At 38.3% G+C, this 27,497-nt stretch overlaps 2 protein-coding genes across 2 annotated transcripts; one reads left to right on the top strand and one right to left on the bottom strand.

Moving 5' to 3' along the window:
• Positions 1-227: 227 nt before the first annotated feature.
• LOC132273434 (uncharacterized) lies at positions 228-912 on the top strand. The gene has a single exon (XM_059774389.1). The coding sequence runs from the start codon at positions 402-404 to the stop codon at positions 789-791; it is 390 nt and encodes a 129-aa protein (XP_059630372.1). The 5' UTR covers positions 228-401; the 3' UTR covers positions 792-912.
• A 252-nt stretch (positions 913-1,164) lies between these two features.
• LOC132273432 (DEAD-box ATP-dependent RNA helicase 39) lies at positions 1,165-24,843 on the bottom strand. Its single transcript, XM_059774387.1, has 9 exons — positions 24,197-24,843; positions 23,023-23,118; positions 22,749-22,937; positions 22,459-22,599; positions 4,289-4,429; positions 2,904-3,046; positions 2,248-2,377; positions 2,088-2,136; positions 1,165-1,728 (listed from the first exon to the last, which is right to left on the bottom strand). The coding sequence occupies exons 1-9, from the start codon at positions 24,752-24,754 to the stop codon at positions 1,253-1,255; spliced, it is 1,923 nt and encodes a 640-aa protein (XP_059630370.1). The 5' UTR covers positions 24,755-24,843; the 3' UTR covers positions 1,165-1,252.
• Between the last annotated feature and the right edge of the window lie 2,654 nt (positions 24,844-27,497).

The raw sequence follows: 27,497 nt of genomic DNA, 5'->3' as shown, positions 1-27,497 counted from the left end.
AAATTCTAAAACATTTGAGGTATAAAATAAAAATATTAAAAATTTAGTGAGGGTGGATGCCCCCACTAGTCCTATGTTGGGCCCTACCTATGATAGACTTAGAACCCTCACCATCCACTCCTAATGCACGAGATATTGAGATACATTAGGCTACAATAGCAATGGTATAGAAAGTGTAATGCAACATGGGTAAATTAATTTTACCCAACTAAAAGGAGGTTCAAGTTGAGGCTTGAAGGTCACCAAAACCATTAATAGATTTAACTACTAGTATAAAGGACCAAGTCAAATCACAATCCAAACCTTAACAAATCCTCCAACTCCAACAACCCCATTTATAGAATCCATTATGAGATTTTATAAATACTTTCCTATACAGATGAAGCTTCAACAGATATCTGATGGCCCGCCCACTTCTCTTGATACACCACCACCTAAGGAACACAACCACAACTCAAGCAGGATTTGCTGCAGTGGCCTTTCTCTTGTATGCCTTTGCACTGTTCATGTGCGCTTCTCATTCGCGTAAATGGCATCGATGGAAGGCTTACTATGGCTACCACAACCACGATCCTGTCATACAACTCAACTCCGAAGGAATGATTCACGGAATCCAATTCAACAACGGTGAAGGGAGCGCTTATAATGGCGGTGAAGTCTCAGTTTGGCAGAAGAACATACTGATGGGCGGGAAGTGCCAGCTTCCGGATTTTTCTGGTGTCATTATCTATGACTCCACCGGTAATGTCGCTGCCCCTGCCAAAACTTCTCGTGCTCTCCCATGGAAATGATCACCATCAGAGGGTTCTGAAATCAAAATTCTGTTGCTTTATTATGTCTGTAAGCTCTTGGTCCTTGTAAATTTGGCTTGAAACCCTTTTCAGGATAATAATCATGTGACATTCCTCTCAAGATCACTTTGCCAAGCTCATTGATACGAATAGGTTGTATTCTGAACCTATGGCTCAGTGTTTATGGATTATGTAGTTCTGCCTGGAGTATGTTGTACTAATAATTGGATGAAATCAACCTCCAAAAATAAAGAGAGATGAAATCAACCGAACGCTGCGAGAACTTTTATCCCTAATTTACTTGTGTAGCCATATATTTTCACCAGCAATGGGGTCAAGAAATTGCATAATTTAACAGCCAGACAAAAGCCAATGGTCCACAAAAAATGAATTTAACAATACATTTAAGTGCATACTTTAAAAGGTATTTAATTCATATATGATTCACACACTAATTGCATTTAACTGACCCTCAATGACTCTTTGGACGAAGAATTCCGTCCTCTAAACCCAACAACATTAAGTTTTGAAGATGTAGATTTCGCGCCATATTTTCTGCTATCTGGCTGTTTTTGCACATGAGACGTTGCTCTTTTTGAGCTACTCGCACCTGAAGATTTTAATGGCTTGGACATCTTAACTGCTTTCTTCATGGGTTTGGATGGAACAGACACTTTTCCATACTTCGATCCTGATACCTTTTTGGCTGATGAAACCTTTCCATGCACACTTGAAGATTTCACTGATGCAGCTTTAGTCTTGTTTTTCTGATTTGAATCTTTTACCTGCCCCTTCTGCCCGTTTATTCGGGACCTGGCAATATCCCTCCTGACGTTATCTGCAGTTACAGATTCCAAGCTCTCATTCTTCATTATGGCCTCCTCAATTCGGGAGGCTAAAATCGCGTCCCTCTTCGTGACCAAACTTGTCACTTTACCTATTAAGAAAAACGATTTCTTGATTGAGCAACTCAAAAACATAAAAAAGTTAAAAAGAACTGACAATCTCAAATGATGGATTTCTTTAATTTGAAATCATACAAAGAGTTGTTATTTACAATTCATCCTGACATGTAAATGCTCAGGAATGAATGCAATAGAATTTATTACATACAAAATATTTACATGCTTCCATCAAATTTAGGCGACATATTTCATTCCCTTTGAGCTCAAACTATCAAGTTATCCAATCCACAGTCCAAATAAACAGGCAGAGGAATCCCATTGTGTTTACATGAGCCCTATACGCACTTCTATTTATTCTTAATATTGGAAAACTAGAGAATTAGATCCATACCTTTTGCACCCATGCGAGCAGTTCTTCCAGTTCGATGGAGGTAGTCAATCTAAAAAGTTGAAAAAAGAAAGGAATTTTAAACTTCAAATGTAGAAAAAATAAATTGAAACACAAGATGATAAGAAAGCTAAACAAAAAAGCAGTAACCGAAGGAGCTTACGGAGTTCATGGGAAAATCAAACATAATAACATGATCTACATCCATATCCAGTCCCCGAGCAGCCAAGTCCGTGCAGACCAATGTGGGACAATCACCATCTTCACTCTTAAACTTATTGAGGTTTTCAACCCTAGTTGAAGATAAAATAGTAATATTGAAGACAGGAGAAAACAACGCTAGTAATTTCAAATACCTTACAAGTCTACTTGATATATAGCATCAACATTTTTTGTTGTTATCACCATTTAGAGAAAGAAAGAGGGGAAGCCCATTAGGGTTTTCTTACTTCAAAATATAAAAAAACTTGCCTTTTGTTATAGTTGAGCTTTACACACACAACAATTGAAAATTTAATAGGCATGTAGATCAAGAGGACATCTAATAAGTTCCAAATCTTACAAGATTCACTCTTTTGATGTGTGTATATATATACATTTTTGTTATGGTATTTCTTCTTGTTCTGTAGGGAGCTAGAGAGGGCTTTGTTAATGTTGTTTGGTAGTATATATGCTCGTATTTTGACTCGCAATGATGCATGGTGATTCATTTTTCATCTAAAACAATAAAATCTACCAGGTTTATAGATGCACTTCCAATTTCCATGCAAGCACACAGGCACAGAGACATATTGCTAATAATACCTTGCCTTGTCTCACCTTTGTTCCGCTGGCACCTCTCCATGGTAATTTACAGTAGATATTTGATTTTCACTAAGAAAGTGATCCACAGCACGACTAGAATTCAATGTGTTACAGAACACCATCACTCTGTTTCCCTTTGCTAAACTAGGCTCGAGAACCTGCATTGACATCATCATATCACCCACTGTGATTTTTACCCTTTTGGCAGAATATCTTACTTCAAAACTAACACCAACTCAATTGTATCACATAATTCAGTGTTTGATTTTGCAGATAAACTCGAATGGTTCTACTTAAAATGTTTAACTAAACTCAATGGGGGAAGGGAATCATTTGGATAAAAAAAAGTACCATGAATTTTACTTAAAATGTTTAACTAAACTCGAATAGTTCTACTTAAAATGTTTAACTGTCGCCTCCAAGCCAACAGATTAGACAACAGAAGGTACCATGAATTTTAAACATGAATCAATTTGTGAGTAAGGACAGGTGAAGCTGATGGAGAAAAATGTGGGTCAAGGTGGATAAAGAAGATACTATCACCAATTTAGATATTGCCAAACTTGAACAAAATGGTGACTGATGAGAAAGGATTTATATACCAACACAAGTAGTTGGAACTAAGCTATTTGGTGTCAAGTTGATGCCACTTATTTAGGAAAAAGAAAAAGTTGATGCCACTTGAACAGCTGTTGTACAAATTGTACGGATTGACAGGAAGATTTCTTTTTTCTTTTCATAAATTATGACATGGCAAGATCACCCAACATAATGCACGTCTAGTAGTTAGCATCAATGAGGAATGAGCATACGAACTCAATCGACACCAATCACCCACAATTACATCAAAGTCTTAATGTCCGTTTGAAACTACGTGAAGATGTTAGTTTTCCATTTATTTCCAATGGTTTGAACAAAGAAATTCATAGTGTCACATGCATTAAGAAAACAATAATTGCAATAAAGGAAATTCCTTGAATCTTCAAACTTGGCCAACATATTGCTAGGATGCAGTTATTTTAGTTCCACTTCCAAAACAATTTAGGTCCTTTGTGCACTAACATCAAATGTTTTCCAATTTAGTTCCACGGTTATTGAGTTTAGACATCAAAGTATCAAAACTTAGGTTCCACAATATTATGAAAAAACTAAATAAGTATCAATCCAGATAACCCGAATTTGGAGAGAGATGATAGCCCAAATTCATCAAAAGTATAATAGCAACATGAAATATATTTTAGATCCTTCATACTGCACTCTAAGCACATGTCTGTGTTTAGCAAGCTATATAGAAACATGATTCATTAGTACTACTTCTGTCAAAATCACTACAACCACCACCATCAACAACCACTATAAAAGTTGGTAACTGATATAGACTAAGGTCCAAAGAAACAGACCTGTAGCAATGACTCCATCTTGTTCTCAGAACCCGAAAGTTTGATAAAATCATGATGAGCAGAAACAATCTTCTTATGCAGTGTTGAAGTGCACAGATGTTCAATTCCTTGAAACTCCTCATCAACCAACTTTTGAACTGCCTGCATAATTTCGCATTGGTTAGCTATCCAACATCCTTGAATACTAAAATCTGTAGAGAAGCATATCCATTTGATAACAAGATAACTATTAAAGGATATTGAATTGCCAAAATTCACCAAATAAAATTCAAACACCATGATATGGCTCCAAAATAAGGGCCTGTTTGGCAACCACTTTGTTTTGTTTTTTTCTGCTGCGGAATGAAAAAAAAAGTAGATACAGTTGAAAACATGTTTGGTAATGTTGTTGTAGTTTTTGTATAAGTTGGTAACAATTCCAAAAGGAGGCAGAAAATGTAAGAAATAAAATCTCACTTCCAAGTCTTTCCGAAGCAAGGCACTGTGACACATGTCTATAGATACATCTATGTACATGCATTCACCAAATAAAATTCAAACACCATGATATGGCTCCAAAATTAGGGCCTGTTTGGCAACCTCTTTGTTTTGTGTTTTTTGCAGTGGAATGAAAAAAAAGTAGGTACAGTTGAAAGCATGTTTGGTAATGTTGTTGTAGTTTTGTATAAATTGGTAACACTTCCAAAAGGAGTAAGAAAATGGAAGAAATAAAATCTCGCTTCCAAGTCTTTCCGAAGCAAGGCACTGTAACACACATATATAGATTTACATGCATAGCATAAACACATATCTACACGTATATATACGTATATAAATATATACACACATACATATATTTGTGCATTATATACACACCACATATTGATAGTTTCTATTAAAAAAAAAAAAAATTTGATATTTAGGATAGGAAGTCGAGGCTCTGATAGCCGATTCTTCAACATCAGTCAGTTCGGACCTCCACTTAGATTCACCCACGCTTCATCCTGGTCATGGATAGACCACCCAGGTTTGGGTCAATAAGTAGTGACAATAGCCCTATGAAGACTTGCTTTCACTATGGCTCCGGTGGATTCCCTTAACCAAGCCACTGCCTATGAGTTGCCGGCTCATTCTTCAACAGGCACGCGATTAGAGCCCCGGGCTCCTCCCATTGCTTGGGAGCTTACGGTTTCAAGTTCTATTTCACTCCCTGATGGGGGTTCTTTTCACCCTTCCCTCATGGTACTACTTCGCTATCGGTCACCCAGGACTATTTAGCCTTACAAGATGGTCCTTGCTGATTCACACGGGATTCCACGTGCCCCATGCTACTAAGGGTCAATAACCTAGAGGGGGGTTAATAGATCTTCTAGAATGGAATACCGAATTTAACTAGCTTTTGAATTTATACTAAATTAATATTAATTTAAATTCAATTCATAGCAGAAAAGTAAAAATCATTCAGTCCATAGCAAGAAAAAAATAAATAAAGCAATAGACATAAAGGTTTTTACATAGAATACCCCAAAGGGGAAAAACCACAGGACCTAGTTTAAGCAAACCAAATCCACTATGAGAAAAAGGGTTTAATAACTATATTACAGTTCCCAAATCCCCAGAAATTCCTAGTTACCTCCTTGACACAAATTGATGCCAAATTTTCCCCTAAAAATCTCCAGGCCACCAGTTATTTGGTCTCAGCCACTAGTCTTCCAGTTCAATATCACTTTAATAGATTGAGGTTAGTTTTCAACTCATCAATCAAAATATGCTGCAGTATATGTCAACACACAAATGAGGAACACTCACCAAAACTAAGTATGATGAGATAAATAATGATACAACACCCCTAGCATGATATATTTATACACAAAATAGAAGTATGAGGATATGGTTTGTAGTGTTTTAAACTAGAATAGAAACCGCTTTTCCGCATGGCTCGATCTAAAGAAAAACATGTCGATTGATTGACATGATTCCAGTGACCCTCGATCGATCGCAATTCTATACTTTGAAAAAAATCATATCAAGAAATATATGGAAACACTTTTGTGCATATTCTAAAGATTTTAAAAAATGAAATAGGATCAAAATCATGTAGATTTATGAAACCCTAATCATGAATGCATAAACCCTAGATTGGTGAGTGCATTAATGTGTTATTTTGCCTTCTTACCCTTGTAGAAGAAGATTACTAGTATACCCTTAAATGTAGGGGTGGCAAAATTTGTCACAACACATTATCATAACACAGGATAAGCGGGTTTGGGTTTGGGTCATAAACAGGTCGTTACGATTAGACACGCAAACTAACCATGCCATGTTCGAGCCTGACATGCGTAACCCGCATAACCCATTTAACCCGATTTGTTAAACGTGTCATGTCAACAAAGAATATAACCCATCCCACTTATAACCCAAACAACCCTAGCGTAAAAGGTTAAGTCCAAAGGACCAAAACATTTTGGCCCCAACCTTAATCGCATTACAGGTCGCAAACGGCTACTCTAGCTTGCTATAACCCTAATCGCGAATGCATGGCCAACCCTTTTGTAACCTGTCTTCTCCAGTGAGCACCACCAGTCGACGAGCAACTCTCTATATAATCTAACTTCTCCAACGATGAGCACCACCAGACGAGCATCAAACATCCTCTGCTATCTCCGATGTGTATGAATTTGAGGTTGAATCTTGATATACAAATCCGGCTACTCTCTGTCCTTTTGTAATCTCTCTCTCTTCAAAAAAATTATGCAAAAAAACAATAATGTGACCTAACTAGTCTTTCGTCAAACCCATGAGGCCATGATTGGAAAATATTATATTTTACATTATTTATAACTGTTGGAGAATATTATAAGAGTGCTTTTAGCACAACAGAATATTGATTGGAGTGATTTATGGGATTGATTTTAGGAATCCTCCGTCAATGTATTTTTCATATTATCTGTTGTATTCTTTCACCTATAAATAGAGGTGCTCATTGTAAACAATATTAAGAGAGAATGTAATGAATAAAGAAAGATATGTAGCCCTTTGGGCTCTTTGTGCCGTGGATGCAGGTCCTAGTGGCTAAATCACATAATAGTTGGGTGTTCTACTCATTTAATTTCTCTCTTCACATATATTTTATGCTTTACAACATGGTATTAGAGCACGTTCATCATACCCTACCCTACTCTATGCTCTACTCATCTCGGATCTTCGGATCAATTCGTCTCAGATCTTCTAATCAACTCGTCTCAGACTCTCAACAACTCTGTATTTAGTTTCAAGTCAGACACTTGAGGTAAACCAACTTGAGGGGGGGTGTTGGAGAATATTATAAGAGTGATTTTAAGCTATGATAGAATATTGATTGGAGTGATTTATGGGATTGATTTTAAGAATCCTCCATCAATATATTTTTCATATTTATCTCTTGTATTCTTTCACCTATAAATAGAGGTGTTTATTGGAAACAATATTAATAGAGAATATAATGAAAGAGATGTAGCCCTTTGGGCTTTGTGCGTCGTGGATGTAAGCCCTAGTGGCTGAACCACATCATATTATTGTGTTCTTCATGTTTAATTTCTCTCTTCAATTTTTATATCTCTCAACATGGTATCAAAGCCTAATTTCTCTGCCTAGGTTCATACCCCTATTTTGGGGTATTCACTTAGCATCTGAAATGTTGCTAAGGGTTTCTCGGTGCTATTTGTGACTTGTTTGGGCTATTGGTGTGTCTAATAGCATTGTTCTTTGCCTTTGCCATGTCTCCGGCAGTTTTTGCTGACTTGTTTGGGCTGCCGGTGTTTTCAGTAGCATTGTTCTTCGCCTTTGCCATGTCTCCAACAGTTTTATTGACTTGTTTGGGCTGCCAGTGTGTTCGGTAGCCTTGTTCTTCACCATTGATGTGTCTCCACCTTTGTCTTGTTTGGGCTGCTGGTGTGTTTGATAACATTGTTATTCGCCTTTTTCGTGTCTCTGGTAGTTTTTGTTGACTTGTTTGGGCTGCCAATGTGTTCGGTAGCATTGTTCTTCGCTTTCTCTCTTCACTCTTCATCATTGGCAGTTGTTGCTACCTATCATCTCGATGGCAAGTTGGGCATTCATGCTCCAACTTGAGGGGAAGTATTGAAGATTTAATGGAGGAATCCGTGGACAAAAATCCTCCAGTAATTGATGTTGTTTCATATTATTGAAGATTTACTGTTACTAGAGGAATCAGTGGAGAAAAATCCTCCTTGTTTCCTATTTTCTATCTCTTTCCGTTCTCATCATTTCTTCTTTATAGAGGAGCCTCCACCATTGTATTGTGTTTGAAAAGAGAGATTATAATGAAAGATATGTAGCCCTTTGGGCTCTTTGTGCCGTGGATGTAGGTCCTTGTAGATGAACCATGTAATAGCTGTGTGTCCTACTCGTTTAATTTCTCTCTTAACATATATTTTTTGTTTTACAACAATAACAGTATTTTCATCACATTTCAGTGTATTTTCATTTTTTGTTTGCAGTTCTGACCTTTTTTACCTGCTGATGAGTATTGTAATGGTCAGTTTCTACTAAATCCTCTTACATTTCTTATGTTGCTCCAGATCTAATTTATTTGCTATGCTGTGAGAAACCTTTTTGATGATTTAAGGTTCTTTAAAAGAGGTTACGTATGTGATTTGAACTGTGTTTTTATTTTCTTGCATTTTACCAATTTGATTATGTAATATGTGTCCTTCTCAATTCTTAGTGTGTTGTTTATTTATGTTTATTGCAATTTTGATGCATATTTGTATGATCAGTCCTTCAATCTCCTTACAGAAAAACAAATTAGTTGTATATATAACAGCTTATAAACATTTTGCTAAGATAAGTAGTTTGAGCAGCATTGGAACATTTATATATTTATATTATAATTAAGTCAATAAAAATTAAATAAAGTAAGATTAGTAGACTTTTTTTTTGTTTTTTGATAAGTAACGTATAAAAAGCGCCCAAAAGGGGAGCGTGTCCCAAGGGAACTGCACAAGGCCAAAAAGGCCTCTAAACATTCAAGGAGTCCAAAAAATCTACAATCTCCTCTAAATATCTATAATTTCTCCCTATAACCCAACAAAAAATAGTAGTAATAATAGAGAATTTAAGCATGGAGATAGGAGTCTCCTTTCCTTCAAAGGATCTCTTGTTTCTTTCGAGCCAAAGACACCACAAGACACACAATGGCGTAACCCGCCAAACATCCCGGACTTGGGCCCCCACTATGCAACCTCTCCAAGCGTCAATCAACCCTCTAGAGGATCTTGGCATAACCCATTGAACACCAAACAAACCAAGCATCAAATCCCAGCACTCCCTAGCCATGGTGCAATGCAAGAGAAGGTGATCCACCGTCTCCTCATCTCTACGACACATGTAGCAACAATTGACCACAACCTAATCCCTTTTCCTCAAATTATCCTGAGTCAAAATCTTCCCCAAAACAGATGTCCAAGCAAAGAAAGCCACCTTTAAGGGGCTTTGGAGCGCCAAACAGCCTTCCACGGGAATGGAACCCCGAGTCCCTCCATGAAACATCTATAGAAGGACCGAACATCAAAGTGGCCATAAGAAGCAGATTAGTAGAACTTCTTTTTTTAAAAAAAAAAAAAAAAAAAAAAATTATTTATATAAGATTAGTAGACATAAAATGATGGGAAATCCTGTAATAAGGTTTTGCAATGTTCTAGTCAACGATTAGGTGGTGGCATCGTCAAAGTTTCTTTTTTTTTCCCTAGTTGGTACTCACACACACATCTCTTCTAAGACATGAACCCCTGACCTCCCTTTGGGAAGTAAGAGGCTGATACCGCTAGGCCACTGACCCGTTGGTGTCAAAGTTTCTTTTGATACTTCCATTATAGTGCAAAGAGGTTTAAAACCCGTATTTCTCTAAAATTGTCAAAGTTGATTTTAGAATAAGACTTTCCTTTTACAATATTGTGTAAAGTGAAAGATTTGCTTATTAATTCTTCAATTTGATTATAGGTCCCCTTTGCTTGAGTTTTTTCATGTTCTCTGTTGTCCATTTACAGGATATGGTCCTTGTGTTGTATCTGTGTTCTAAGAAGGTTTTATCCTTCCTTTGATTGTAAGCTTGGTTTTTGTTGATATAAAATGACACTTAGGAAAAGAGAGAGAGAGAGAGAGAGCAGTTCAGGAAACAATGTTGTTCCATTATCCATTTTTCAGATACTGATAGCAGTATTTCTCTCATTTTTCACAATATAAATTAATAGTTTTTGGACAGTTCTTAATATGGTGTAAAGGCAACTGAGGTCCTTGGTTGTCAACAGGTACAGGTTCATTAGTTTTCTTTTCTTCTCTCCCTTCCCCCCACCTCTTGCCCCTCCTGTTCATCACTTATGTCATGCTTTGTTAATTCATATAATGCTATTAGATAGTAGTCCATGTTGTTCATATGGCCCACCAAGTGAGACAAATTAAATAATTTGTTTATATGCTTAATTCTTCAATTTTTTGTTCTACTTGAAGGTTTTGTTAATTTTTTTCTTTTTATATAGGTATTGTCGTGAATACAGCTAATAGTTAGCTATTCCTTAATTAGGGGCATAATTACTGCATGAGCAAATCAGGCTAAGGTTGAGGGGTGAACACCAATCCTGCTACTATTGAGGAACTGCTTCTTATCTCCAAGGCTGAGCATGATTCAATTGTCAAGCGTGCTAATCCTCCATCCATTTCCAAAATTCAGGGAATACTTGTCTTCATTCTTTACTCAGTTCCCTTGGATCATGATTCCAGGGCCTCGTATCATATGACAGGTAACCCCTCTCTTCTGTCTGACATTTCTCGTATGTCTTCTCCCTCATTTGTCATAATAGCTAATGGTACCAGGTCTCTAGTCCAAGAAATCAGTACCGTTAGCACCTCTAGTCCAACCTTCCCTTTAATTTGTTACCAGTTTTTAAACTTACCTCTCCCTTAAATTGCTCAGTAACATTCTATCTTACTCACTGTCTTTCAGGATCTAAAGATGAAGAGACTGATAGGTGGGGGATTTGAGAAGGATGTGCATTAATACTTTCAGCCATCTGTTCGCCTATTTCATCAGCACTCCATTCCTCGAGTCAGTGACACTGTCGGCTTGGGCATCCTTCGTCTAACAAACTTCGGCATTTATTCCTTCCTTACCCAGTTTTTCTAGTTTTAATTGTGAAACATGTGAACTTAGCAAGCACCATAGGACTTCTTTAAAACTTAGGACTGACGGACCTTGTTTGCACCTTTTTTAACTTGTTCACTTTAATGTTTGGGGTCCAGCCTGAACTACTGGATTGGCCGGTGCCCGTTATTTTGTTTTCTTTACTGATGACTATTCTCGTTTGACTTGGTTATGTGTTCTTAAATATTGATCTCAAGTCTTTGATGTGTTTAAAAAAAGTTATGCTCAAACAACTAATCAGTTCAATGTTAAGTTGCATATTCTTCGAACTGATAATGCTCTTGAAAATAAAGAATCTCTCTTTCAACGATTTCTTGAGTTCAGAGGTGTCACCCATCAAACTTCTGTGTTGATACTCCCCAATGGACCCATTATTGCTATTGCCCGGGTTCTAATGATTCAAATGAATGTATCTAAACATTTTTGGGAAGATGAAGTTCTTACTACAGCATATCTATGGAATAGAATGCCAGCTTAGGTCCTTAAATTAAAATCACCTTTTCAGATGATGTTTCCTGATAAAGACCCCTTTTCTCTTCCTCCAAAAGTTTTTGGGTGCATTTGTTTTATGCATAATTTAAATCCAAGATGGGACAAACTTGACCCTTGAGTTCACAAATACCAATTTTTGGGCTATTCTTGCACTAAGAAAGGATATGGGTGCTACAACCCTTCTCTACGAAAACATTTTGTGTTCACTGATGTGACATTGTTTGAGCATGTTTCATATTTTAAGGAGGTAGTCAAGTGAAGGAACTTATTTTTCAAGACACTGTTCTACCATTTCCGATTCTTGATATTCCTCCCGCTCCTATGGTTTATACTCAGCAACGTCGTAAGAATATCTCTCCTACTCCTACCACTCCCCATGACAAATATCTTGTGCCACCTGCCCCCGCGGTTGAACAGGTAGGGCCTTCCTTAGTTCCTTGCATCCTCCATGGTTGTTCATCCTTCATCTTGATCTTCCCATTGCATTTCAAAATAGTAGAAGGGTTTGTATTGATCAACCTATATCTCATTTTGTTTGTTATGGCCATTTGTCACCTTCCTTTCGAGCTTTCTCTTTATCCTTGTCAACTGTTACTATTCCTAAGTCATACAAGGGTTTGTATTGGTTTCAAGTAGTCTCTGGCTTGAAAGCGAATGTGGGGAAAAGTTTTATGCTTCCGGTTGGGGATGTCCCTGATATTTACTCCCTTGCAGACATTCTAGGGTGCAGTGGTAGTTCCTTTCCCATTTCATACCTGGGGTTGCCTTTGGGGGCAGCTTCAAAAGAGAGTGGGTGGATGGGATCCCGTGGTGGAGAGGTTTCAAAGAAGGCTGACAGGGAGCAAGAAGCAATATTCGTCAAAAGGTGGGAGGTTACTTTGATGAAGAGTATGCTGTTGAGTCTTCCTACCCATTTCCACTCTCATTTTCAGATTCCCTTTTCGTGGCTAGACAGATTGAGTGGCTTCAGCGGAACTTCCGTTGGGGTGGTATGGGGGAGGCAAGTACCATTGAGTCAGAGATGGCAGAGCATCCAGTTTTGGGAGGATATCTAGTGTGGGGATGGGTTTGGCTTGCACATATCTCAGACTTTTTAGGATTGCCATGGATAGAGATGCCTTGGTCGCTGACTGTTATTGGCTTGATAGCGGGAGAAAAACATGGGATGGTCGATTTTTGAGGCATTTTCAGGATTGGGAGTTGGAGGATGTTTTTAGGTTCTTGGAGATGCTTTAAAGCCAAGAGGTTGTGGGAGATGGTATTGATTCCCGGGTGTGGGTTCCTTCTATGCAGGGGTGCTTTGTTTTATGCTCTCTCTACAGGTGCCTCGTGGATGTTCTAGGGCCTATTTTCCCATAGAAGGCTATTTGGCGTTCCAAGGCCCCTTCAAGGTGGCTTTTTTTGCATGGACAGTTGTTCTGGGGAATGATCATATTGGTGTTGCTAGCAAACTGTTGGGTGTATCCTTCAATGGTAACCGGAACCACGCATTGGCAATCCTACATGCAACGGTGAAGGGGAGAGAAGGGGAGATGAAGGAGTAGTCTAGGAGGGGGGGTCGAAGGAAGAGGACTGCCCCCTCTTGGAAAGGAGAGAGGGAGTTGAGAAATCTTTTCTCTGATGTGAATTATGAAATTAATGATTGGGTGTGTGTGTGTGTGTTTGGTGGTGTTGGTTGTTGTGGGGGGGGGGGGGGGGGGGGGGGGGGGTCGATACTGTTTCCTCATGAAGCTACAACTCATTTCGTGGAATGTCCGGGGCCTTGTGAAGTTGGCAGTGAGAAAATGGGAAGCTAATGTGGTTTGCTTGCAAGAAACGAAGATTGTTTTGATGACAGATAGGGCGGTTAGGAGCCTTTGGGGCAGAGGTTTGTTGAATGGGAGGTGTTGGATTCTTTAGGGGCTTCTAGAGGTATTCTTATCATGTGGGATAGGAGATGGGTGGCAAGGGTGGAGGTGTGGAGAGGGAGATTCTCCATCTCACACACCTTTGTGATGGAGGAGGATGGTTTTAAATGGGCATTGTCTGGTGTCTATAGGCCGGTAGAGGATAATGAGAGAGTTGTGTTGTGGGAAGAGCTCGATGCTGTGAAAGAGACGTGGTCTCTTCCTTGGTTGTGTAGCCGGGTACTTCAACGTGGTTAGGTTGCCATCTGAGATATCTACAGGTGGTAGATGGTCTTCCGCTATGCTACAGTTTTCAGAGTTCATTGACAACTTATTGATCTTCCTTTAGAGGGAACTGCTTTTACTTGGTCCAACGGTTGGGATTTACCCACTTTTTCCCGCTTGGATAGATTTTTGATCTGGAGAGTGGGAGGAGAAGTTCCCGGATGTGGTTCAGGCTGCTTTGGCTATGGTGAATTCTGATCATATTCCGTTGGTTTTGGATTGTGGAGGTTTGAGACCTCGGTGTACTCCTTTCAGATTTGAGAACATATGGCTGAGAGCGGATGATTTTCAAGGAAAAGTGCGGGGTTGGTGGGAGGAAGCCCTGGTGGTGGGTACTCAGAGCTTCATTTTGGCTGGTAAGCTTCGTTTTCATAAGATGGAGCTTAAAAGATAAAATAAGGAAGTTTTTGGGGGAGTGGAGAAAGAACAGGGCTTTAGCTAAGATGTTTGAGATTGATCGGTTGGAAGAGGGGGTTGTATCATTGACTCCTAGCGGGATAGGAGAGCAGTTTGGCTGGCGGAGATTGTAGAGATTGCTGTTATAGGGGAGATTTCGTGGTGCAAAAAAATCTCAAGCTCTTTGGCTCAAGGAAGGAGACCGTAATACGAAGTTTTTTCATAAACTTGCCAACACCCATAGAAGGGGCAATCACATTGGGTGGATTCAAGTGGACAGAGTGGAGTTGTGTATAGAGGAGGAGGTGCGTAGGGGGATTACTTCTATTTACCAAAGGCTTTACTCTGAGTCGTTACAGTGGAGACCTCGTCTTGATGGCCTTCATTTTGACTCAACATCTACGATTGATAGGGATGGCTTGGAAAATCCTCTTTCGAAGGAGGAGGTGTTGAGGACGCTGAAGAGCTGCAACGGTGATAAGGATCCGAATCCGGACTGATTTACTATGAGATTTTTGTTGGAAAGCTGGGAGGTGGTGAGACATGAGGTTATGGGTACCTTTTATGAGTTTCATTCTAATGGGAGGTTAGAAAAGTCGTTGAATGCATCTTTCATTGCCCTCATTCCTAAGAAAGGAGTTGTGTCTGATGTTAAAGACTTTAAACCAATAAGTCTATTGGGTTGCATTTACATTGCTAAAGTTCTCGCCTTGAGATTGAGGGAGGTTCTGGACGGTGTCATCTCAGAGTCTCAAAATGTATTTATTGCGGGCAGGCAGATTCTGGATTCCGCTCTCATTGCCAACGAATGTGTGGACTTTCGGTTAAGGAGCGATGTTCCTGGAGATCTGTGCAAACTTGATATTGAGAAAGCATATGATTATGTTAGTTGGAATTTCCTGTTATATCTGCCAGGGAGGATGGGTTTTGGGGAGAGAGAGAGGAAGTGGATCGAGACTTGTATTTCTTTTGTTAGATTCTCTGTAATGGTGAATGGGTCTCCATCCGGCTTTTTTGGAAGCTCTCGAGGTTTGAGACAAGGGGATACCCTTTCTCCTTTTCTGTTTAGAATTGTTATGGAGGCCCTTAGCAGATTGACGAGGAGGACAGTGGAGTTGGGCTTTATCAAAGGATTCAAGATGGGCTTGGATTCAGGGCAGCATATACATCTCTCTCATTTACTGTTTGCAGACGATACTTTGGTTTTGTGTGATGCAGACGTGTCCCAACTCAGATATTTAAGGTGTGTGCTGGTCTGTTTTCAGGCAATGTTAGGGTTGAAAGTTAACATGGGTAAAAGTGTGCTTGTCCCTGTGGGGGAGGTTTTGGAGGTGATTTTGCTTGCTGCTGTTCTAGGATGTGGGACGAGTTCCTTTCCTGTTGTTTATCTGGGTTTGCCTTTGGGTGCTTCGTCCAGGAGGGTGGATGTTTGGGATCCAGTAATTCAGCAGTTCGAGAATAGATTGGTTGGAAGGAAGAAGCAATATCTTTCGAGGGGCGGGAAGGTCACTCTTGTTAAGAGCACCTTGTCTAATCTCCCAACATACTTCCTATTCCTCTTTCAGACCTCGTGCACTATTGTTGAAAGTCTCGAGAATCTCCAACGGAATTTTCTCTGGGGTGGTCAGGGTGAGGAGTTCAAGTATCATCTTGTTAGATGGAAGCATGTTTGCAGGCCTCTTTAGATGGGCGGTCTTGGTATTAGGAGGATGATCCTCATTAATAGGGCGCTCCTTAGGAAGTGGTTATAGAGATTTGATAGTGAGAGACATCGTTTATGGAGGAGGGTTATATTGTGTCGTTTTGGGGAGGAGATAAGGGAATGGTCCTCCAAGCTGGTTAGATGTGATGCTAGCGTGGGATGTGCGTTTTCGGCGTTCTTTTCAGGATTGGGAACTTTATGATGTCTTTGTCCTATTGAATCTTTTGTATAGACAGGATGTGAATGGTAGAGGGTCTGATTCTTTGGTTTGGATGCCCTCTCCTCAGGGAAGGTTTAATGTATGTTGGTCTCACCTTTAAATTAGGGTTTGCCCTTTTAAGTGTCAAAAATTCTATAACAGGTTCTATACATCGAGTTCTAAGTGATTCTGGCATGAACAGTGCATATTATTGATCCTCAGGGGTAGCTTGGCCATCCACAGGGTTAAGAAGACTATTCAAATAATCTAAGGAATGTACATTGTCTTGAAGACTCACTCTGTAGGTCATTTAGGGTTATAAGCCCTAGCACAGAAGTTGATATTTGGCTACAAAGCATTTTAGGGGCAATTAGGTCTTTTCACACACGTATTATATAATAATACACTTTTGTATGATGGTACATTGTATTGAATTGCCTATATTCTCAGGTTGATCAAGTGATCACAGTCAGGTAATGTATATTAACAAGTGTCACTACAAGGGCATTTTGGTCAAAGCAAATTGCTGAGAATTCTTGTGACACGTGTTATGTGGTCCTAGTGTGAAAATATGCAAGTTGTCATTCTGTACTTAGTGATTGATCTTATTATATATTCATACACATATACACACACAAGGCTGTCAATGAGCTTGCATGTTAGAAGATATTTTCCGTAAAGGTGGCAGGGGCATTATGGTACATTCACAGAAGGAATTACATATTATTCCGTGACCAATGATTGGATAATGGTAACACATACATTTCCTCTTTGAGATAGGATTTGTATTCAAGGTGTACTATATACATGCTGTTATAACATTTTCTAGGGTTTAAGCCTTCTAGAAAACCGTAAGGCAAGCTGAATTAAGAGAGAAAAAAGAGCTGAATATGAACACACATTTCTGAAATTATTTGTAATGATCAAAGCTTGATTTAAGCTCAGAAATACACTCAGAGAATTCACATAGTAGATGATCAAATGGAGGCCTGTTGTTTATATAGGAGAAGAAATTATGAGAATGGAAAGAACTAGAAAATAGGAAACAAGGGGGATTTTTCTTCACTGAATCCTCTAGTAACACCAAATCTTCAATAATAGGAAATAACATCAATTATTGAAAAATTTTCCTCCACTAATTCCTCTATTAAATATTCAATACTCCCCCTCAAGTTGGAGCATGAATGCCCAAGTTGCCCAACTTGCCATTGAGATGACGAGTAACAACAAGTGTGAATGATGAAGAGAGAAGAGAGAAGACGAAGAACAATGCTACCGAATACACCACCAACCCAAACAAGTCAACAAAAAACTTCCGAAGATACGGCAAAGGCGACGACTATGCTGCCGAACACACCAGCAACCCAAATAAGTCGATAAAAATTGTCGAAGACATGGCAAAGATGACGACAATGCTACCGAACACACCGATAGCCCAAACAAGTCAATATAAACTGCCGGAGACATGGAAAAGGCGAAGAACATTACTGCCGAACAAACCGGTAGCCCAAACAAGTCACAATTAGCACCGAGAAACCCTTAGCAACATTTCAGATGCTAAGGGAATATCCTAAAATAGGGGTCTAAACCTAGGAAGAGAAATTAGGCTCTGATACCATGTTGCAAAGCATAAAACGGAAGCCAATAGATAATAAAACAAGTAAAACACACAAATCTTGCATGGTTCAACCACTAGGCTTACATTCACGACACAGAGCCCAAAGGGCCACATCTTTTATAATACTCTCTCAATACATACACAATACAATGGTGGAGGTTCCTTTATATAGGAGAGGAAATTATGAGAATGGAAAGAATTAGGAAATAGGAAACAAAGAGGATTTTTCTCCACTAAATCCTCTAGTAACACCAAATCTTCAATAATAGGAAACAACATCAATTACTGGAGGAAAATCTTCAATACGCTCTTTCCAAATGCTCCACAAAACACAAAGGGAGGCCACCCTCCAATAGTCACGAGCGTTAGCCCCCATCCTCTGGCTCCTCCAAACGTCAGCTCCCTTGAAGACCGAGGCATAACCCAAGGCTCTGTTTGGTTTGATGGAAATAAGCAAGAAAAGAAAGTGAAAGTGAATGAAAAGAAAAGAGATTTTCTAGCATGCATTTGGTTAGCATGAAAATTTATCCAAAAAAATTGAAGAAAAATATTAGTTTGTTAGTTTGGATAGCATAAAAGTGATTAGCATACCAAAACTACCCTTATGTAGTAAAATGGTGGATTATTTAATTTAAATATATAATTGTTTATATTCATTTCTATTATTTATATTTAGAATAGGCTTCATAATATTTTCTTAAGTAAAACTAATTACTCCCTCCGTCCCATAATAAGTGTCGTGTTTGAGAAACCGTGACTCACAACTTGTCATGTTTGGGAAACCGTGACTCACAAGAGTCACGGTTTCCCAAACACGACATTTATTATGGGACGGAGGGAGTAATTAGTTTAAGATAAACAAATTAAAAAAAATAAAAAATTAGAGATGAAGAGGTAATACTATTGTTTGGGAGAAAAATCAAATATTTCACCATATAAAAATATATATATATATATATGGATTATGAGTGGCTAGAATTGCAATATAGAACAAACAATTAAAAAAAATAAAAAATTCTATTTAGAAGTAGGATCTATTTTGAGCAATTTTACACATTATCATTGATATTTTGTATATATAACTTAATAATTTGAGTTGCGAACTTACCTTAGAATTGAAGTTGTTTTGGAGAGAACTTACCTCAGAATAGAAATTGTTTTGGATAGAACTTTGCATGATTAAGTTACTGGGTAAAATAGGAACTGCAAATAAATAGGCGCTTCTTTCACATGGAAAAAAGAATTTCACGTGTTTTTTGGTGGAAAAATTTTGAGGGAAAATAATCAATTCGGGAAACTAAATTTTCCATTATGTTTCTCTTTCTATCTATCCAAACTCAAAAAAATTTAAAAATTTTCTCTTTTCTTTCTTTTCTAGCTGTTTCCACCTAACCAAACAAAGCCCAATGGATGCCAAAAAGACCAAAAATAAGACTAGCAATCATAAGCCACAGGGCAATGCAAAAGAAGGTGATCCACATATTCTCCATCATTTTTACACATACAACACCAGTAAACTGTAATTTGTCTTCTCTTTCTCAAATTGTTCAGAGTCAGAATCTTACCCCAAGCTGCAATCCAAACAAAAAGGCCACCTTGAGAGGGACCTTCGAATGCCAAACCGTCTTCCACGAGAGATTTGAACCATAAAAACCGGCGAGGCAAAGGAACAAAGAATGGACATTGATGAACCAAAAGGGGGTGTGAATTGGTTCTTGTTTAAACTTTTCTTCTTAGTTTGATCAATACAATGTGATGAAGATGATGATAGATTCAACAAGCTTACACACACTTATAAGTACTTAGTGCATTTACAAGGAAAACCCTCTTAATAGGGAAATACCTTGGTTCTTGGCCTCAACCAATAAAATCTCCACTAGTTGTATGCAAGTAGTTACACACTCAGCTGTCTCACTCTTTGTACACACCCTTGTACAAGATGAAACACTAGCTTTCACAGTCTCTACACACACTAGCACCACTAAGTGCACTCTACACTCCCCCTGTCCTATGCAATCCTGTTTGGACCCTGCAAGCTCTCACAGCTCACCAAACATATAAAAAGATGCATTACAACAATACTCAAGTTATTACACAAGATAAGAGTGAACAAACACCCTGCCTTCATTCTACTAAAACTAGGGTTTGAGGGGCAAAATAGGAATTTTGTGTCCCACAAACTTAGAGATGAAATCCACAGCTTTGTATCTTCATTATAGACATGCTCAGATGATAATCAAGATGAATACAACATGAGTACACAATTACAACTCATATACAGGCTCAGTTCCGCAGAACCTTCAAGAACTAGGGTTTCACAAGGTCAAATTCTGTATTGACCTTATTTCTGTGCGAACCTCAACTTTAACAGCCTTGATTCAACTATAGAAACTTGCTCAGATGATAATAATGCAACTTATAGGCAAGATATAGTGATGTTCGGTTCAGACCAACAAGCTAAACTAGTAAAACAAGCTAATACAGAGGTCTGAGACGTCAAAATCAAATGCAACTAAAAGATGATCACAAACATACTTTCTACAGCTGTAAAATAATAAGTTACACTTGCCTCATCCTTGTCTCAGCACCACAGCAAGCTTAAACCAAACTTAGACCTCCAAACTAACTTCTGCAGCCTCCACCATTGTATTGTATATGAATTGAAAGAGCATTATAAAAGTGATGTAACCCTTTGGGCTCTTTGTGTCGTGAATATAGACCCTAGTGGCTGAACCGCATAATATTTATCTCTTCGCTTCCGTTTTATGCTTTACAATAGAGCGAAATAAAAGATCTTTTGATGGGGAGGAAACCTCCATTGGGGCGCTGAAATTTTCTATTATTAGTTCTCTTTTTAGTTGGGTGATGGGGAGAAATTGTATATCTTTAGATGAGATCGTGGACTTTTTGGGTTCTTTAGGCCCATAGGGCTTTATTTTGGTTTTGTTCCTTATATATCTCTTGGGATGCGTTCCCCTTTTGAACGCTTTCTAATACAATTTTATTTATAAAAAAAAGGGGTCAATCTCTATTGAATAATAATAATTATTTATTTTATTTTATTTTAACATTACTAATGGAACTAATGGACATTTCACGAGTAGAGAGCTTACTGTATTACTAATAGAATCTCTCTGTGGCTTTTGCCTACTAGAGTCTTATTTTTGGTTTGTTTGACCTTCAATGGTTATGCCTCGGTCCTCGAGGGATTTGATTGACGGTTGGAGAGGCTTCAGGGTGGGGACCCCATTCCCGAGAGTTTTGGAGGGTGTCTCCCCTTTGTGTTTGGTGGTGCATTTGGAAGGAGCGGAATAGAAGATCTTTTGATGGGAAAGAATCTTCCATTGGGGTGCTGAAATTCTCTATTATTTGTTTTCTTTTCAATTGGGTTATGGGGAGAGATTGTATATCTTTAGATTAAATCATGGATTTTTTTGGGTTCTTTGGGTCCCCTAGGACCTCTTTTTTGATTATGGCCTCTGTACAACCTTCGGGATGCATTTCCCTTTTGAATGCTCTCTAATATACTTTTATTTATCAAAAAAAATTATCCTTTAGAATATCAACATTTTGATGTCCTCAAATGAGAATTCACGAGAGATTTTTTACTTATTACGTATAATTAGAAGATATTTTGCGATTTTGTCAACAATTTCTACAAAATCGAGGTCACTGACATATGAGGCTCCAGAACTTTTAAGGATACATCTAATGCTAGATGCAGTTCATGCATTTGTGATAAAGCCTGATAGTAAATGAGAGGATAAGGGATCTAAGGGCAATGGGGAAAATCACCAATTTGAGAGAGAACGCTGCAAATAGCTGTGTGAGAATTAGTCCGTCCCATGCAAGTCTGAATAAGAACCTATTAAGTAATAAAATCAACTATGGACAAGATCTGGTCCTTATATGTGATTCTCATTACCCAGTTCACCTCAAACAAGTAAATTAAGGTTACTTATCAAAGTTCCTAAAAGAGCAAATGTCAAGCAAGTTAATACACTAATTGGGTAAATGGATAGGACATGGAAATGAATTTTATAAACCCTAACTTCCATAGCATTTGAACAAACAAGGGAAATTGCATAAAATCAAGTAAACAAAAGAACCAACCAAATGTTTACTGTTCAGAAATTAAACAAAAATACGGATGCTATCATTTTGGATGCAAAATGACCTTAGACTCATTTTAAATGCCATTGATAACAAAATCGGTTCATCTTAAAGTCTATGATATAAGGGGGAAAAAAAAAAGTAATGAGATAAAATGTGCTCTAACACTTTTTTTTTTTTTCTTTTTTTTTTTTCTTTTTTTTGATAAGCGTGCTCTAACCCATTTTCATGAGTAATTAAAACGCTGTAAATGAAGGAACAGCGTCTCATAAATCAAATTAGATGATAGTATGTTAGAATACCTTTGTCATGGTTGCTGCCACCAATACTGTTTGAAATCCTTGACCATTATGTTTTGATGCACGATTTCTTAATGGACTAAGAAACTTGCGAATATCAGGACCAAAGCCATGATCAAACATGGTGTCAGCCTCGTCCAAGACCTAATAAAAAAAAATGCAAACATCATTAAGTGTACCAGAAAACATGTACTCAAACAAGTTTCAAGCATTGACATATATATCCAAGATATTAGGTAACTGAATTCTTCTTTGCATAAATGAAAAAAAAAAAATCATAAGAAGATAATCACCAAGTATCTGACATCACCATAAACAATGTTCCCCTCCTCAATATGCTGAAGCACCCGGCCAGGGGTCCCCACTACCAAGTCAACTGGGGCGTTCAAGGAATCCTCTTGGGGTCTTAGACGGCTACCACCACTTACCATGGTAGACCTGAATCGTGCATGATGGCTGATGGACTTCGCCACGCGAAACACCTGCAAAACCCATCCATTTTTATCTGTTAGGGGAAAGTTACAGGAGATGACAGAGCTCCTAAAGTTAAAGAATGGCTCGAAATACCTGCTCAGAGAGCTCCCTTGTGGGGCATAAAATAACAGCCCTGGGACGCCTGGGCTTCATCAGCATACCGGACAATGCCTCATCACGTCTCAGCAGCTACAAAATCAACAGATCACTTTCTTTGATTGTGAACATTGTTTCAGTGTCAACATAATAGTTCTGCAAAAATGCTTTTCTGATAATAAGTAATATCATAACCAAATAGTGTTGTAAAGTACCTTGAGGCTCAGTATGGTATGCAGATTTAACGAGGGAAGCAAAATGGGAGGAGAAAAAAGGTTACAATTTCACTAAAATAAAACAAAAAATTCCTCAAAAGTAGTCAGGATGGAATCTGAAAAAATAAAATGAGAAATGAAAAGTAATACATATATATATATCCCTTACTTCTCATATATTATTTTCTCCCTGTTTTCCATGGTAAGTAAACAAGAAAATTTAGTTTCCTTAAATTACAATGCATTGTTTTTCCTCTCCCTCATTAAACACTGTACCAAAAAGAGGCTAAATATCTTATTAGCTAACTGGACATAATTCAAAATACAAGTCAAATCCCCTTTTTTTTTTTTTTTTTTTTTTTTTTGATAAATAAAAGAAGCTAAATCCCTGCAATCTCCAGAAAAGTTCTGGGATGGGTTGGTGATAACTAACTAATGCAAGCAGACAACTCAAACCATTGCAATTTCAGAACTGTATCTGGATGGGCTTGTGTAGATGAAATACTTAGTAATAGGATACTTAATTATATGTGGGTTCTGATTAGAAACAAGTGAAAGTACTCCCATCCCTCTCCTCCTTAGTGTGTAGAGTATAGACTAGATTTATCAATAGGAGGCCATTGATGCATTTCTTTCAGGCTGAGTTAACTATGGGTATTGTTACACTTACCTGTCTTGCTTTCAGTCGGAATTTTTTTTTTTTTAATGTAATTATGAATCCATGTGTATGTATAGCACTCCAAAATTCTATTTTAATTCACAAAATGATGAATCCATGTGTATGTATAGCACTCCAAAATTCTATTTTAATTCACAAAATGATGAATCCATGTGTATGTATCCCCAAAATTCAATTTAAATTCACAAGGCTGAAATTGTTAAATACTTTAGTTATAGTTAATTTATCTAACAATCCAAATTGATGGAATAAAAATGAATGCAGTTTAGAACTTTACCTGAACAAGAGGCAGCATGTAAGCAAGAGTCTTGCCCGACCCAGTGTGAGAACGCAAAGCCACACTATTACCTCCAAGCACAGCAGGTATCCCAATACTCTGAATCTCAGTTGGGACAGAAATACCCATCTCCTCCAAAGCCCCCATCACCTCCTCACTCAACCCCAACTCCTCAAAGCTCGAAGCCAATGCCCCATTTTTCTTCTTCTTCTTCTTGGACCCATCATCGCTTTTGCTTTCGCGACCCAACAATTGTAATTGTCGTGGTCTGGCTTGTGGGGTATTTGTAGAGTCCTTGACGTGTCTGATTCTGAGCTTTTCGAGGAGAATTGAGTGCTTTATGGGTTCTAATGCTTCGCCAGTGGAGGTGGTGGTAGTTGCGGCTGAGGTGGTGGAGCATATGGGCCTAAACCCTAGAAAAACCCTCTGTGGTGGTAGTAGTGGTGGTGGGGATGAGAGTTTGGGGAGTGGTAAACGCCTAGCGGCAGAGAGGAGAGAGAAAGAGAAACGGTGCGAGGAGGAGAGAGAGAGGCTTAGAAGTGTTCCTCCACCTCCCATTTTTGAGCCTCCTTGCTTGCAGTTTCCTGCAGCGCCGACTACGAGCGAGGTGTGTACGTTTAGATAAATATTGGTTGAGCTTTTGACAAAAACCCCGGAGAGGGCTGGTTTTAGGAAAGCAATAATCTTTTAAATCTATTAATTAATTATATTATTATTATATACATACACATTTTTACCACATTATACTTAAAAAAGAAAATCTTAAAGTTGAAATTCAAAATATTTTAAAGGAAAAGGGTTAATTACAACGGCAGACTCTAAGAAGGTTTGACATATTGACAACCATATATAACTTAATGACACTCCTTGTGAGAAAAAATATCAGAACTTATGAAAAGTCAATTTTGCCCTTATATATATACACTATTACATCAGCACCATCATATATATATATATATATATATATATATATATATATATATATAAGCATCGCAGCACCGTCGCCAACCACAGCCGATCTTCACCTCCCTCGCCAGATTCTGTCTCACCGGTCCACAGCTCGACAACTTCAGACCACATTAAACCCATTGAATTAGCCGATCTTACAAGATCGATCGGGCGGGAGTATGACACGGCTGGAAGAACTAAACTGCCATCTAGTTTTGAGGCCTTCGCTACTTAGCTCAACAACTATCACCCTCAGCTAAGGGCAAAGAAAAGGTCATGCGTATCAGACGACTAAGAATACAAGCACGCCCAGAAGGATGCAAGTTCCATTTGACGAATCAGAGAGGTTTAAGCACGCTCCTCTTTTTTTTTTTTTTTTTTTCTATTGGTACGTGAGAGATTGTTGTTCGATATGAAAACGAGTCAGCAATGGATGTTTCCGGGGAAATCGGCGAGGTCTGAAAAGAGCTTTTCTCCTTTCCGGATTCAAGTTCTACCTCCACAAACAGGGAAGGGACTACAACAAGTGTTGACGGCAGACCCACCGGCCGAGCTCGGCGTCGTTCTCATTGCCAGTCGCAGATCACAGCCGAGTTCTCCTTGCCCACCGGTGGAAATCATCAAAGCCGAGAGTCCCTGCCGGTGGACATTCGGATCTGTCTCACCGATCCACTGCCACTGGCCGAGCTCGCCGTCGCTCTCATCGCCGGTCGCAGATATCCACAACCGAGTTCTCCTTGCCCGCCGGTGGACGTCATCAAAGCCGACAGTCCCTCCTTGTTCACTGCTGCAGTTAACTAGCCCATCTCTATTGGCTCCATTAAGCCGTCACAGCTAGTCCATCACCGCTTTGCCACAGTTCATCCACAGCTGCCTCCACTCTCTCTACCACTATAGCCCCTGTTCATTCTTTTAAGAAATATATATATTTTTTTTTTGCCCGCAAAATTGAAGAAACACGTTGGATAGGCACAGAGAAAACATTGATTATTACTTATAAAAATAAAAATAAAAATAATTTAATAGTATGCAATAATTCTCACTAAACCCATTTAAAATTTCTCTGTTTCGTTTTTTGGTGGAGGTGGCAGTGATGGGTGGCAATGGTGGAAATGGTGGTGGTGGTGGTTTTAGGGCAAAATTTCTAGGTTTTTCAGTGAGAGAGGATGGAGAGATAAAATTGGGATTAATAAGGGTAATTATGTCATTTGAAGATTTGGATATTTTAAATAAAAAATTAGTATTTTATTGAAGGGCAATCTAGTCTTTTCTCACCTTTTAAGGGTCTGTTTGGATCAAAAATTTTAACAGAGGGTGTCTTTGTTAACTTTATCAAATCTAAAGGGGTGTCATTGTTCAAAAATGGTCTAACTTGTATATACCAGTCATTATAATAAACCTCAAGAGGTGTCATTGTAATTAACCCTCATTTATACAATGTACTTGCATTCCACATACTTTTCATTTTTTTTTTTTTTTTAAATCATTACAATAATTAGTTTTAACAAACATCCTCATACTTATGTAATTTTACAATATTTGAAATGAATTCAAAAAGATTCTGATTTACAAAAATAGTGAACCAAGGGCCCGTTTACTAACGCTTTCACGTTCTTATTTTTGCTTTCTTCAAAAGTAAAATCATGCTTTTCATTTCTGAAGCTAAAATATAAAGTAGAATTATGTTTACTAATTTTTTATGCTTTTAATATTTTCAAAGCAAGAAATTAAAAACAAGTCTACTAATTATAATTTTGATTTTGTTTTCTAAATTGATAATCAATGTTATATACTCTCTCTGTGTGTGTGTACATATATATATAAATATAGGTAAGAGGCAGAGCTCTTCCATTCATTGAATTGGTGGAATCGCACTACCAAAACTTTGAATTGAGCTTAGTCAAGAATTCGTTTTTGTTAAGACACCTACATGAGACCTTTTCATTTCCAGTTGAAATATGTTACTTTTAGAGTATATATATATATATATATATATATATATATATATATATATATATATATATCATCACTATGACGTTTTTTCGTGGCATTTCAATTACCAATCATGAAGAATCCGACAGACGATCCTGATTCGGTTGATCAAAATCTGGAAAACTAAGCTCCGGCACCAGATCGGTAGCGGTAGAGCTTGCCGGAGATGTGGAGGGCGATGATGAAGCCGATGAAGCAGAGGCTCATGACGAGGACGACAGTGGGCGCGATCTTGAGTCCGCCACGGAGGTGCCATGCCAACGGGACCGGGTCTGGTGGTTGACGAGGATGATGATTGGGATTGAGATGAGCCTCTCACCATTGTTACAGTGCGAAGAATTCGAGAAGCGAAGAGGAAGAG

The sequence above is a fragment of the Cornus florida genome, unplaced genomic scaffold (genome assembly GCF_030987335.1).
Source record: "Cornus florida cultivar Cherokee Brave unplaced genomic scaffold, ASM3098733v1 CherokeeBrave_3.0.0_Hap2_Chr09, whole genome shotgun sequence".
Lineage (NCBI taxonomy): Eukaryota > Viridiplantae > Streptophyta > Magnoliopsida > Cornales > Cornaceae > Cornus > Cornus florida.
Note: the sequence above shows the minus strand (reverse complement) of the source record. Positions and strands in the feature narration are given on the sequence as shown.

Coding starts and splice junctions, on each gene's coding strand:
- LOC132273434 (XM_059774389.1), top strand. CDS start 402: ATGGCCCGCCCACTTCTCTTGATACACCACCACCTAAGGAACACAACC.
- LOC132273432 (XM_059774387.1), bottom strand. CDS start 24,754: ATGGGAGGTGGAGGAACACTTCTAAGCCTCTCTCTCTCCTCCTCGCAC. Junction 23,119..24,196: donor ACATGCTGCCTCTTGTTCAG/GTAAAGTTCTAA, acceptor TTGATTTTGTAG/CTGCTGAGACGTGATGAGGC. Junction 3,047..4,288: donor AGATGGAGTCATTGCTACAG/GTCTGTTTCTTT, acceptor ATGTCAATGCAG/GTTCTCGAGCCTAGTTTAGC.